The sequence below is a fragment of the Lissotriton vulgaris genome, unplaced genomic scaffold (assembly GCF_964263255.1).
Source record: "Lissotriton vulgaris unplaced genomic scaffold, aLisVul1.2 SCAFFOLD_1018, whole genome shotgun sequence".
NCBI lineage: Eukaryota > Metazoa > Chordata > Amphibia > Caudata > Salamandridae > Lissotriton > Lissotriton vulgaris.
The window spans coordinates 227,469-240,444 of NW_028246283.1; the positions used below are offsets into that span (position 1 = coordinate 227,469).

A 12,976-nucleotide genomic window follows, 5' to 3' on the forward strand; every position below is an offset into this window, starting at 1 on the left:
AGTATCGAATGCTTCGGAGAGGTCCAGGAGGATGAGGGCCGCTGTTTCCCCGTTGTCGAGCAGGGCTCGGATTTCGTCAGTGGCTGCTATGAGGGCAGTCTCGGTGCTGTGGTGGGCGCGGATGCTGGACTGCGAGTGGTCGAGGGATCAGTTCGTCTCGAGGAAGGCAGCAAGCTGTCTGTTGACGGTCTTCTCGATGACTTTGGCAGGAAAGGGGAGGAGCGAGATGGGGCGGTAGTTCTTGAGGTCGGCGGGGTCCGCTGATGGTTTCTTCAAGAGGGCGCTGAGTCCGGCATGCTTCCAGCTCTCTGGGAAGGTGGCGGTGCTGAAGGAGCAGTTGATGATGTCCCGGAGTTGGGGTGCGATGACGGAGTCGGCCTTGTTGAAGACGTGGTGGGGGCATGGGTCGGTTGGTGATCCGGAGTGGATGGTGTTCATCGTGTGGATGGTGTCTTCGGTGCTGACCGGGGTCCAGTCGCGGAGGGTGGTCATGGGGGATGTCGGTTCGGTGGTCTTGCGAGGGAGTGATGTCGTTGTTTCCGGCGCTGGGGTTGGAGAGCTCTTTGACGATGCTGAAGAGTTCCTTGCTGTTGTGTGCGTTGTTGTCGAGACGTTCCTTGAATGCTGTCTTCTTGGTGGTGTGGATCAGCTGTGGTGTTAGCGGGTGGCGTGCTTGAGGGCGGTCATGTTGTCTGTAGTTAGGTTTTTTCACCAGGCTTTCTCGAGGGTATGGCAGTTCTTGGAGTTCTTGAGGTCGTCGTTGAAACAGGAGGCTTTCTTGCTTCCGGGCCTGCTGGGATGGTTTTTCAGAAGTGCAAGGTCGTCAGCGCAGTTGGTGATCCACTGTGTGAGGTTGTTGGCTGTTTGGTTGGGGTCCGTTGACCTGGCGGGAGGGTTCTGGCTCAGTGAAGTGGTGAGCTGGTCGGTGGTGATCTTGTTCCAGCTCCTGCTGGGAACCTGTTGCAGGTGGTGGTGAGTCGTGGTCTTTCTGAAGCTGAAGTGGACGCAGCTGTGGCCTGTCCAGTGGAGTCCGGTGGAGTGGCTGAAGGAGATGTACTTGCTGGAGGAGAAGACTGGGTCAAGCGTGTGTCCGACGTAGTGGGTGGGGGTGTTCCCCAGTTGCTTGAGTCCGTGGTTGGCGAGGTTGTCCAGCAGGGTGGTGCTGTTGTTGTCGTTGTTGTTCTCCAGGTGGAAGTTGAGGTCCCTTAGGAGGATGTAGTCAGCGGAGGCGAGGGTGTGCTGGCTGATGAGGTCTGCGATGTCTTCGCTGAATTGTGTGCGAGGTCCTGGGGGTCTGTAGATGAGGGTGCCTCTGAGTGTGGTCTTGGGGTCAGTGTGTATCTGGAAGTGAAGATGTTCGGCGGCTGTGAGGGTGTCGTCTGAGTTGGTCCTGATGCGGATGGTGTTCTTGTGGACGATGGCGATGCCTCCTCCTGTCTGGTTGACGCGGTCTCTCCGGGTGATCTTGTATCCGTCCGAGATTGCGACGGCGATGTCGGGCGCTGAGGAGGCATTCATCCATGTTTCCGTGAGGAAGGCGACGTCTGGAGATGTGGTGTCGAGCAGGTTCCAGAGTTCCACGGCGCTCCCGAAGACGAAAAACGGCTCGCGAACGGGTCAAGCAAGCTACTACGCATGTTCGCGGAGTTATGCGTAGTTCGCGGAGTGCAAGTGCATCTTCGCGTAGCTCCGCGGAGTGCGGCTACGCGAACTACGCCCAGGCTTATCTACAACCCACAATATTCGCACTATATTCACAATATATCACAGCCTAAACCCAGAGTTGCCGGCGGCAGCCGCACTACTTGATGCGGCGAAGGCCTTCGATTCAGTAGAATGGGACTTCATGATGACCGTCCTCTAAAGGATGGGATTCCCACCCGCCTTTCTGAAGTGGATTGCATTACTCTATGACGCATCCAGGGATAGAGTACGAATTAATGGCCATACCTCACGACCATTTGAGATAAGCCGAGGTACAAGACAGGGGTGCCCACTGTCGCCCATATTGTTCGCACTCACGCTAGAACCGCTAGCCTGTAAAATACGGCAGAATCATCCAGAAACTGCACCTCAGTTTAATCGCCGGCCTGTGAGCATATCACTATATGCGGACGAAATGGTCCTGTACTCTAGATATCTGGGCACGAACCTAAACCCACTAATTAGAGAATATATAAAATTTGAACAATACTCAGGCCTCAGCAATAAACTGGGACAAATCTGTGGTGATCCCCCTAACGTCAGTGACTCCGGAACCACATATGGATTACCCATTGAAGTGGAGCACCGAACCGGTAAAATATCTAGGAGTCTGGGTGCACCGCGACCCGGAGACGGTGGTCAGAGCAAACTACGGGGTAGCCATCAACAAATTGGAGGAGCAAATTAAAAAGTGGATCAAATTGCCACTGTCAATGGCGTATCGAATTGCTCTTCAAAAAATGGTAGTACTACCTCGACTATTGTACCTGTTCTGGAATATACCTATTTGGCTTCCACAGGTTTTTTCACTAAATTGCGCACACTACTACAAAGACTCACGTGGGTCGGGAAACAGCCCAGGGTAAGCTGGAAGGTCCTCGCACAACCATGTCATAAAGGGGGCTTCGCTTCGCTGCCCCAGATTTGCATCTATACTATTATTGTGCACAAGCACACCATGCACATTACTGGACGCAGCCTCACTCACACATCCCGCACATAACGGTGGAAACAGATAGTGTCCACCCGAATAAACTAACACAATATTTATCGGACCCGGTAGGGGTGTATCCTAATGACATTATCCACCCTGCCAAGTGTACATCGCGAGCCTGGCATACTCTAGCAACAAGAGCATGGAAACTACCAATTTATGCACCGGCGGTACCATTGGCGCATCACCCCAAACTGTTGGTCACACAAGAACAAAACATGAGGAACATTATCGGAAAGATGGGATTTACAACAATGGGTGAGTTATTCCGCAGAATACATTCATATCCTACCAGAACCCATCACTGTGCACGCACCAAACACCGATGAAAAGTTTAGCATATTTTAGACTGAGGGCAGCAATGAGGGACTTCTATAAAGATTTTCCGACCGAGCCAATGACATTACAGGCACTGCAGATTCTGCTTACTGCACCGACACGGGTGGCACTAGTGACGAGATTATACACGGCATCCCAAAATGAACAACATACAGACCCAGACAGAGCGAGGACACGGTGGGAGGAGGCAATTGGGTCCCCTATCTCTGAGGAAGAATGGACATACAGCTGTGCACAGCTACATCTACTCACACCAAATTGCAACTTACGCATTATACATTTCAGATACATATGTAAGAGGTGTGCTGCCCCTAGGGCTGACTTCCTCCATGTGGCATGGGCTTGCCCCATATTGGAAACGTACTGGCAGGAGGTGGTGGGAGCACTGACACATATGTTAGCAGAGTCAATCCCAAACAGGCCATTAACATGCCTACTGGGTGCTTATAGGCTTAAAACGATTAGACGGCGCAAACTGCTGGCAGTGGTGCTCCTACTAGCATAAGGCGTGTAGCCATCAGGTGGGGCGGTAAACGCCCGCCCCGATTTAAGGACTGGATATCTGATGTGGTATATTGTAAAGAGACTCTGGGAGCATACGAAGAGGAATTGCCACAGGCTTCTAGGCCAAAAGACTTTTGGCAACCGCTCATGGACTACTTGCAACAACAGACGGAAGACCAATTGTCAGGCACTGGAGAAGAGACATGCGAAGGGAGGGAAAGTACAGGGCCAGGAACCTGAGAATTGCACACAAGACTGTAAAACATCAGTGGAAAGCTAAGGTGCCTATAATACCGATATACATGTAAACTACCGGGCTGAAAGAGTAATGACTAAGGTAATGCTGCATAATGTGTGTCGTTTGTACTAATGTGAAGGAATATTGACACATTCAAACCGTGTGCCGTGAGGGTGAGAAATGTACACTGATACCAGAAGATATATGTATAGCTTAGTCAACGATGTCACATTATGTACTGTCGCCCTGTGAATCAAAAATAAAATTATATAAAAAAAAAACAGCTAATATCTCTTTTGGGGTGGAGGAGCCATTGCCCTGCATCTGCAGGCACCGACTGCGCTGGCCCGGTTCACCACTTTGTTGAACCCCTGGGTCCACCGAGGAAGCAATTTGCCAAGAGATCACCGGAGTCTAGGTGGGCAGCCCCGTCGCTTCACTAAATCTTGAGATGCTGAGCCTTCCCTAAGCCTCCCTGCACCATTACCCAGGGTAGTCGTAGCAATTACCAAGGCTTTTTTGCCTGTCCAGTCCAGGCACCACAGAAGCCAACACCTATCTGATGACGAGGGATGTCTGGGTCTCTGAGCCCGTCACCGAGAGTGGCCCTGCACTTTTGCTTTCTTCCCTCTCTAGGTCTCCAACACAAAGTGAGAGCCTCTAACAGCAGCGACCCGCCGGAAAAAACACCTCTGCACGCCCCCCCCCCCCGCCCCCCCCCCCACGTAAACTCAACGGTGTCCCTGTGCTCAAGAGATCCTCAAGAGCTGAGCCTCTCCCCCCTTCGGGTTCTGCCAGACTTGTTCCCAAAGTCCCCACGTGCAGCCTTTTTCTTGCTACTGGTTTCACCATAAATTTAACAGGTAGCATTTGAGGCTACCATCGTGACCAGCACCTTTGCATCTGGACACACCAGGGCAGGTCGATCCAAACTGCTGGTAGTTCTGCAGACCTTTGCCCTAAGAACCTTGAGTTCAGGAGAGTAACCCTGAGAATCGTCTGTAAGTATATCTATGCGGTGAAAGTTTCTCCCACAGGACAACAATCCCGCATTCGAGGCTTATTTCTCAAATCTGACAGCTATGATTTTCTACTGTTTTACCTGTAAATATCTATAATGTCTGAAGTGCTTGCATGATTCTGGTGATCTTGGTGTCTACGTTATATAAAAATCTGTTATTTTGCTAAATTGGTCTCGAGTTTCTTCGAGTGTGTCTCATTTATTGACCCTGTGGGTACAACAAATGCTTAACACTGCCCTCTGATAAGCCTAAACATCTTGCCCACACTACCACAAAGAGAGCATTTGGGATTATCAATATGTGCCCTGTAAACCAATAAGGTTTGTCTGGACTTTCCGCATAGTTTACCTCATTGGTGTGCACTGCATAGAAAGCCAGCTTCCTAAAGGGTTAATTTGAGGTGTACGGAAACAAATGTTTCTGTTTATATTAAAAGCATGCACTCGTGGAAGGAAGATATCACTAATGGCTGCACATTTCCCAGTAAACTGTCACAAATTCAGATTAGGGGCTCACCAAAACCAGTAGACAACACGGATTCTAGTTGAACAATGCGGAAATAGATTGGTTTATGTCATGCAAAAACTAGTCTCCTCCATCCAGCAAGGAAGATCACCCAGGAATTCCTTTGTAATAAATAGGTCAGTCTATGCCTTTGCTTTTTTCCCCAAAACCACAGTACCACACGTATATCTTAAGAGAAGAGGGCCAGGTATTACCTGTAGGCGGGTTGTGAGAAAGTGGCTCCATATATATACTGGACTAGAAGGAAGTACAGGGTGTATAGACTCCACCAACCCCAGAGGTATAACTGAGGTTAAAGTCAGAACTGACCTTACTCTCCAAAGTGGTAGCTTGGTCGAGCAGTAAGGCAGTACCAAAGGACAGTGTAAAGCATTTGTTGTGCACACTCATTCAGCAAAAGGTTTCACACTCTAGGACTGAACTCCAGGCCAATTGTTTGTATATCCAAAGATATAGTTGTTTTATTTTTAGAACCAACAGTTATAAAAATATCCTTTCTCGATATAAGTATTCTCATGAAGTTACTTTGCAAGGAAGCAATAAAGGTTGTGCATACAATAGTTACAGTATAAACAGTAAGCAATGGGTTGTTCATCAATAAGTACAGTCGATTACTCTATGGATTACTTTGGTTGTTCCAGGACTAGATCTAAGAATCAGTCCAGGGGTCTAAGCTGAAACCAGATTAGCAAAAACGTTTTAGTTACTTTGAGGAATTTTCAGGAATATGAAGCTGTTTTAAAAGTTCACACTTAGAAACTTTTGAAGGTAAATCTGCCAATGTTATTCAATGGGAGGAAATTCAGGTTGCAGGTAAAGTACGATTGCGTTACTTTTGTAACCCAGCACTAGTCTCCTAGGGCCGGCACTGGGGGCTTAACTCAAAACGGGTAGGTAATTGCGTTTCAGTATTTTGTACAATTTTTAAAGAATATTTGCAGTTTTCAAAAGTAGACACTTTGAAGAAAGTTCATAGAAAGCAGACAATGGGTTCCTATGGAGAAAATACAGATTACTAGTAAACCTGCTAGGGATTACTTTTGCCGTTCAGTACTGGGCTGAAAGGTACAGTACTGGCTTCTCCCCTGATCACAGGTGAATACTTCGGAATTCAGACTTTGGCTGATTTTATAGGAATATTTTCAGTTTTCAAAACTTCACACTTCAAAAAATTTCGAGTCAAAATGGGTCAATGTTATCCAATGGCAGGTAAGTGAGTTACCGGTTTCCAGGTGAGTACTTGGTTGGTGAAGTTAAGGTTCTGGGCATAGACTCAGGGGTCTTCCAGGGTCAGGTAAGTACAGTTAGTTCAGTCCCAGCGGCACAGGGGCGGCCGGGTGCAGAGGTAGGTAGGCCCAATGATATCCAATGAGGGAAAGGGGGCCTTCGGTTGGGGGCTGCTGGCTAGCAGGCCATGCGGTTCTGGGAGCTGGGCTCCTGGTCGCTTGCTCAGGGCAAGGAGGGAAGTAGGATAGGAGAAAGAGGTCACAGCCAGCGGCACTCGGGCGGCTGGGTGCAGGGTGCAGGGTGCTTTTGAGCCATCGGGCGCTCAATGTTATCAAATGAGGATAACATTGGGGAAAGGGGGCCGCGGGGCACCGGGTGCAGGGGTGTCTTTGGGTGTCGAGTGCAGGGGTGTCTTTGGGCATCGGAAAAGCTTACCCTCAGCTGGTCGCGGTTGGGGGGGGCCTGGTTCTGAGTCTGCAGGCGTCGGCTGGTTCTTCGAGGAGGGTCTGTTTGGCACTGGACTTCGGGTCCCAGTCACCAGGGGGGACGTCCTCGTGCTCTTGGTTCGGGTTGGCCCGGTCCAGGCTCGGCTGGTGCAGAGTGGGCTGGTCCGGAGCTTCCTGGCTGGCACCAGGTGGGTTGTTGCAGCAAAGCCTCTGCTATAGAGAGTCCCAATCTTCGAGAGGTTCAAGGTAGGCAGGTTCTCTGGGTGTCTCAAGGTTGCTGCCCGCGGAGGTCGCCGGGATTAGGCAGGAGCAGGTTCCAGGATCAACAGGCCGGTAGGGCTGGGGCCAAGTCAGTAGTTGTTGTCCTGTTGTTGTCAGCTGCGCGGCGGATCTTCTTCTTGATCTTCTTTCTTCTTTTTGGTATCGGGATCTGAGGAAGGAAGGTTCAGGGAGCCCCTAAATACTAAATTTAGGGGCGTTACAGGTAGGGCAAGGGCAGGGAACAATGGGTCCCTGTCCTGGGGTGAGTACACTCCCTAGCCTGCTCCTCTCCTGTGGGAGGGGGGCAGGAGCCTAGCTGGGATTGGGCAGGACTCCCCATCTACAAGATGGCCAGAGCAGGGGTCGTGCTTCCCCTCGCCTCTTCCACCTGAGGGGTGGAGTTGGCACAGGTTGGCACACCCCCCCTTCCTGGACGTAGCTTTACCTGCCAGTCTTCCCGCCAGAGTGGGGGTAGAACTGGTGGGGGGCTGGTGGTTGGGTACAGCAAATGGACTAGGGAAGCTCTCAGAGGTGGTATACCTTTGAAGCTTCCCCCTGTCCATCCTGGGGGAGGAGACATAGCACCTCGCCCAGGATGTGCTTTGTTGCAGACCCAGGAGAGCGGGGCTCTCCACCCAGGGGTCCAGGAACGTGTCTGCTGTGTGGCAGCCTCTGCAGCCACTCAGCCCAGACGTGGATTGTAGGTTCGGGTTTTGGAGGGTATCTCCAAGATGCTCTCTCGTGCATGTTACATTAAATCTCACACTGGCATCAGTGTGGGTTTAATGTGCTGAGAAGTTTGGTACCAAACTTGCCAGACTTCAGTGTAGCCATTATGGTGCTGTGGAGTTCGTAATGACAAGCTCCCAGCACCATATACTCTTAAATGGCATCACTGCACTTACAGTGCCCAGGAATGGCCCTGGGTACTGTAGGGACACAGGGCTCATGCACCTGTGCCCTCACCTCTGGCATAGGGCACCCAGCTAGAGGGGTGACTGAAGTATGCCAGGGCAGTGGGTTCTGTGGGCATGGCACACAGGGATATGTGCCATGTCGACTCTTGTTTTAGTTCTGGACTTAGGCACTCAGCCTGCAAGGGCAGTGTGGAGTGCCAGGGTACAGGGCCCCTGAGGGTGGCACAATCAATGCTGCAGCCCTCAGGGGTCTTCTCTGGTCACCATGCCCTGGGTACCTAGGGTACCATTTACTAGGGGCTGACAGGTGGCCAGAGATGTCAATTGGGTATTTTGTTTCAGCATAGTTTTAGGGAAGGAACACACAGGCCCTGGGTACCTGGTTGGTAGGGACCCAGTGCACACTCAGTCAAAGTACATCAGCAGTTCAGAAAAAAGTGGGGGCATACCAAGGCAAGAAAGATGGCACTTTCTCACACTGGTGCACTGTTATCACAAAAGATTCTGTTATTAGTGCATCTGCATGCTAGACTTATTATCAAAGAAATTGATCAGCAGGATTGGGTCATGTTTACTTATTCCAGCTTGGAACTGAAGTTATGTCGTTTGGGAAGTTTAACTCAATTCCTTAGGGTATGGAAATGCTCCCTGAAGCAGGAAGCCTGCTGCCAGAAGTGTCACATGCTGAAATTGAAGAGTCCATTGTGGGGCATTGGAGTAACCATCCTCAACAGAAGAATGTGACGTAATGCACACTTTGTTTAACTTTCTCTGTTTGCTGTGTTCCAATTTACCAATCTAAGTATCTGTCATCTCTTACTGAACACAGGAAAAAGCTAGGGACTACACCCTCATTCAAAAATCAAATTGGTCTCACCTCTTTGGTGAGCCCGAAGTGAAAATATCTTCGTGGGTTTCTCGGCGGCGATTTAAGGAATTGAATTTGGTACTATTTGTGGATAGCATCGTCTTGTAAGTGGTAGCACAGTCAGTGGGCACGTCGCACCACTAATGTTGATCCTAATGTCATGAATAAACTGATGCAATACCATCCTTATCATCAAAGGTGATTTCAGAGTCACACTCACTTTTAGTTTTGTGAAGGTGACTCCATTCCATGCCTCTAGATCACAATCCTTGCATGCCATTCAGTCATGAAGCTGTAGAAATAGTTCTACAGGTAAGTAGCTTCTGCAGGCATGCAAACTTGTATATGAGACAGAACATATGGAGTCATGTGAGTTAAAGTGACAGTGGGTGGATTCCTTCACTGGGTCATACATAACTTTGATGTGATTTCAGTGAGAGGATGCTGCTACTGGGTAAATTGACAAATATTGATTGACTTGTGAATCTTTCCTGATACCTATAAGGGTGGCTTTCTAGTGTCAGTTGGTACATTACTGAGTCCTCCATCAGCTTGTTATTGCTTCATCTCAACAGAGGACGGTGCAGATCTTGATAGCATTGAAGCGGTGGCCAATGAGGTGCTTTCGATGAAGATGCCGAGTACGCCCGAGCAGCTACAGACTCTGACGGATGATATCCGTGTTCGCGTCGAAAGCCTCTCTGATGTTGAGATCATCCTACAACAAAGTGCGGGAGACATAGAAAAAGCAGAGTTACTTTTGACGGAGGCAAAACAAGCTAGGTAATGAACTGTGCGTTATTGAACATGCTCAATAATAACGTTTACTCAGAAATGTTAATGTGTATTTTAAACAGACCAAATGTTGGAAGCTCTGGGGTGAAGAATAATATGTTCCCTGAAAGGTTACACAATCTCTTTTGTTATCTTTAAAAGGAAACTCCCCTGGCTTTGTTCCTGTTGAATTAACCTTTTCTAAGAACTTTCTTACAAAAAATTTGGGGGTAGACATTGGCCTTCTTCATTGCTACCACCCTAATAATGATGTTATCTTAGACAAAACAGTGAATCCAAAACATCTATATTGTGCCTGTAATTGTAGTTTTTCTTAGAGATTGCTGAAAGCAGTCAACTCGGTTCTTGCCACAGGGGTGACTTTCAATCAATCCTGGATTCTCAGCCAAAATAACGAGGCGTGCTGGGACCTTTTATTTTCAGTGTCCCCATAGCAATTACGAGTGTACAAGTTGATTTCTGAAAAAACAGAACTGAATGAATGTCATTCTTGTGGTGCGAACTAAGCCGATGGGTATATTTGCTCTTATGCCAGGTGTTTTCCCAGACAAGCTCTTGCATGGGCAGCAGGAGGTTAAAAAAATCTAAAGTTAAAAATATATGTGTATATATATATATATATATATATATATATATATATATATATATATATATATATATATATATATATATATATATATTCTCGTGAGCAAGGGAGCTTGACTCCTGAAACGCGTTGATGTGAACTCGTATTAATAATGACAATGAGTTGAATCCGACCTTAGAGTGCCGGATGATTTGTCTGTGAATTGTTGGATGATCCTATATCATATATGTGTGTGTGTATACACACCCAATGCTTTTCTCAGAAGCCCTCACAGTCAAAGGTAGATGTGGACACACCCTGTCTCTTACTCTCACAGATTTTTTCATCCTGCTTTTTTACCCTTCTCACTGTTTTTCTTGATCTTCCTCTCTCCTTATTCCCCTCTTCTGTGTCTTTCTTTTCCTTGCTCTGAATCAGTATGGCGAGGAAAAATAAGTGTTGGTCCCTGAAATGAAGTGCCAGTAGGTCCCACTTGCAACCTGCGGCTCAAATGAATCACTATTTATTTGTGTCTCCCAAAGTTTGAACCAATAAACTCAAATTTTGCTACCGTTTAGATCCAAAACCTAGGAAGTACAAATCTTTGCACACGAAATTTAAAATATATAACTACAAGAATTATAAAAGAAAGTAGTGAAAAATAAATCCTTAACTGAGGATTTGCCTGAGATAGTGGACAAGATTAAACTCTGCATGGTCAGTGTCGGTACCTGGATGAAGGAGAATTGTCTGAAAGTAAATGCAGATAAGACAGAGATCCGGTTTTTGGAGCACAGCAATCTGTATGTGGTGGCCTGAGACATGTGGCCCATTACCTACTCCAGTGGCCTCAGCCAAAAACATAGGTGTCATTTTTGATAGCTTCCTCACCTTTGACACACTCGTCAATAGAATCGTAAGCTTCTGTTTTTATGTCATCAAAATGCTTAAAAAGGTTTTCCTACTGATTCCGGCAGAGCTCAGAATAGCAGTAGTTATTGCTTGAATAACATCAAGCCTTGATTATGGTAACTCTTATATTTTAAACATTAATGTGTCCTCGCTTAACAGACTGCACGTCATTCGGAATGCGCCCACCTGCCTGGTTCTGAATGTTTCCAAACAACTTTCAGTGAGGGGGGATGCACACTCCCTTCACTGGCTTCCTGTTAGGAAGTGTGTGACATCCAAGGCGCTCTGCATAGTATTTCAGGCTTTATACTAGCAAGCGTCTGTGCCTTCGAGAACACAAGGGTCTGTACCTCTGAGAACCGCTTTTCATTGGTACACCCCAAATAAACATTTCAGGTAATCTACCCTTAGGAAGATAACTATTCCAAGCTTGCAGAAAGCTAGATGGAGCTGACACTCCTTTTCTGTAGCTGCTGCCAAATTGTGGTACCCTCTATCCACTAATACTGAGTCTGGATTATTTTGCAGCCTTTCTGAAGCAATTGAAAAAATTACTCGTTTCTTTCCCATAATGGCAGTTCTCTTGGATTTAGCCAGTGCTCCTTTCTTTTGCATTCTAGCGATTTCATGCCTTGGCTTAATGCGCTTTATAAGTTCCCTTCCATTCCTTCCATACAGAGTTTTGTGGAGCTGGATCGTGACAGTGGGGCAACAGATCTAGCCAGTCCCTTCTCTGTTTGTGTACTGTTTCTGTTAGAGCCATGTGTCCATGCGTGACAGCTAACGAAAGCAATAGTACCTGAATCCTCATACTGATGCAGCTGTCCAGGTGATGGGAGTTTGGTGATCATAGGAAACAACAACACCAATATTTATATGGCGTCTTGGTTATCTCCTGTCGCATAGTCTTCTCAGCATCTCTAGTCGCTCTCCTTACAGCCTGGATCCTTCATTGTTAATGACCTTCTCTTTGGTCTCTGACTCTCCACCTTCTGCTGGCTCGTCCTCCTTAGAATTTTCCTTCTCATCCTCACTGGAGAGGCCTAGGTCCTTGAGTGACTTCTGTGTCCTCTGGGCGTGGCCATGGCGTGGTGCATCAGTCACTGTTTAAGTCTTGTTGTCAAGGTTTTCGGTTCGAATTCTGCTTAGACCATGCAGTCGTTGGCACTGTAGTCCTTCGGTAGGTACAAGTTGAATTCCACACAGAGGGACCTCCCATGAGAACTTGTGAAAGCAGTTGTGACAAAATTTAAAGGGGGTGTTCTGCATGCCTCTGCATTCTCTGACCTCGTGGTGCTCACCGGCAGGGTCCCTGTCTGGGTCAAGAAGGCCCCCCTTCTCCGTCCTTTGAGCATTGTGCTTCCTGGTGGTAGGAACTTCAATGTTTTGCACTGTTTTGAAGAAATTATTCTGAGCTGCTCCGTCATGCTTACAGACCCAATGGTGGAAATAAGAATCTGAAGATGGCACCCACACATAGGCACTTCCAGGGTGCACATCTAATGTCGCACAGGGATGGACTTACCACCAAATGGGGGTCAATGATGCACGAAAGAGAGACCAGATCCAATCCTGGACCCAACCACTAAATGCACAGCATGTGATTAAAAAAAACTCTTCAAGCTGCAAAACTGTTTCTACTGATAAATAACCATTTCG

The 12,976-nt window shown here is 47.8% G+C and overlaps 1 protein-coding gene across 1 annotated transcript in view; it reads left to right on the top strand.

Annotated features, from left to right (window-relative positions):
• Positions 1 to 12,976, top strand: part of LOC147666006 (laminin subunit beta-1-like) — a gene marked incomplete at its 5' end in the record, with an annotated part of 280,699 nt that overhangs the window by 221,322 nt on the left and 46,401 nt on the right. The window contains one exon of the mRNA XM_086949328.1: positions 9,621 to 9,828. Coding sequence (XP_086805454.1) covers positions 9,621 to 9,828 — 208 coding nt within the window. The remainder of the gene's footprint in view (positions 1 to 9,620; positions 9,829 to 12,976) is intronic.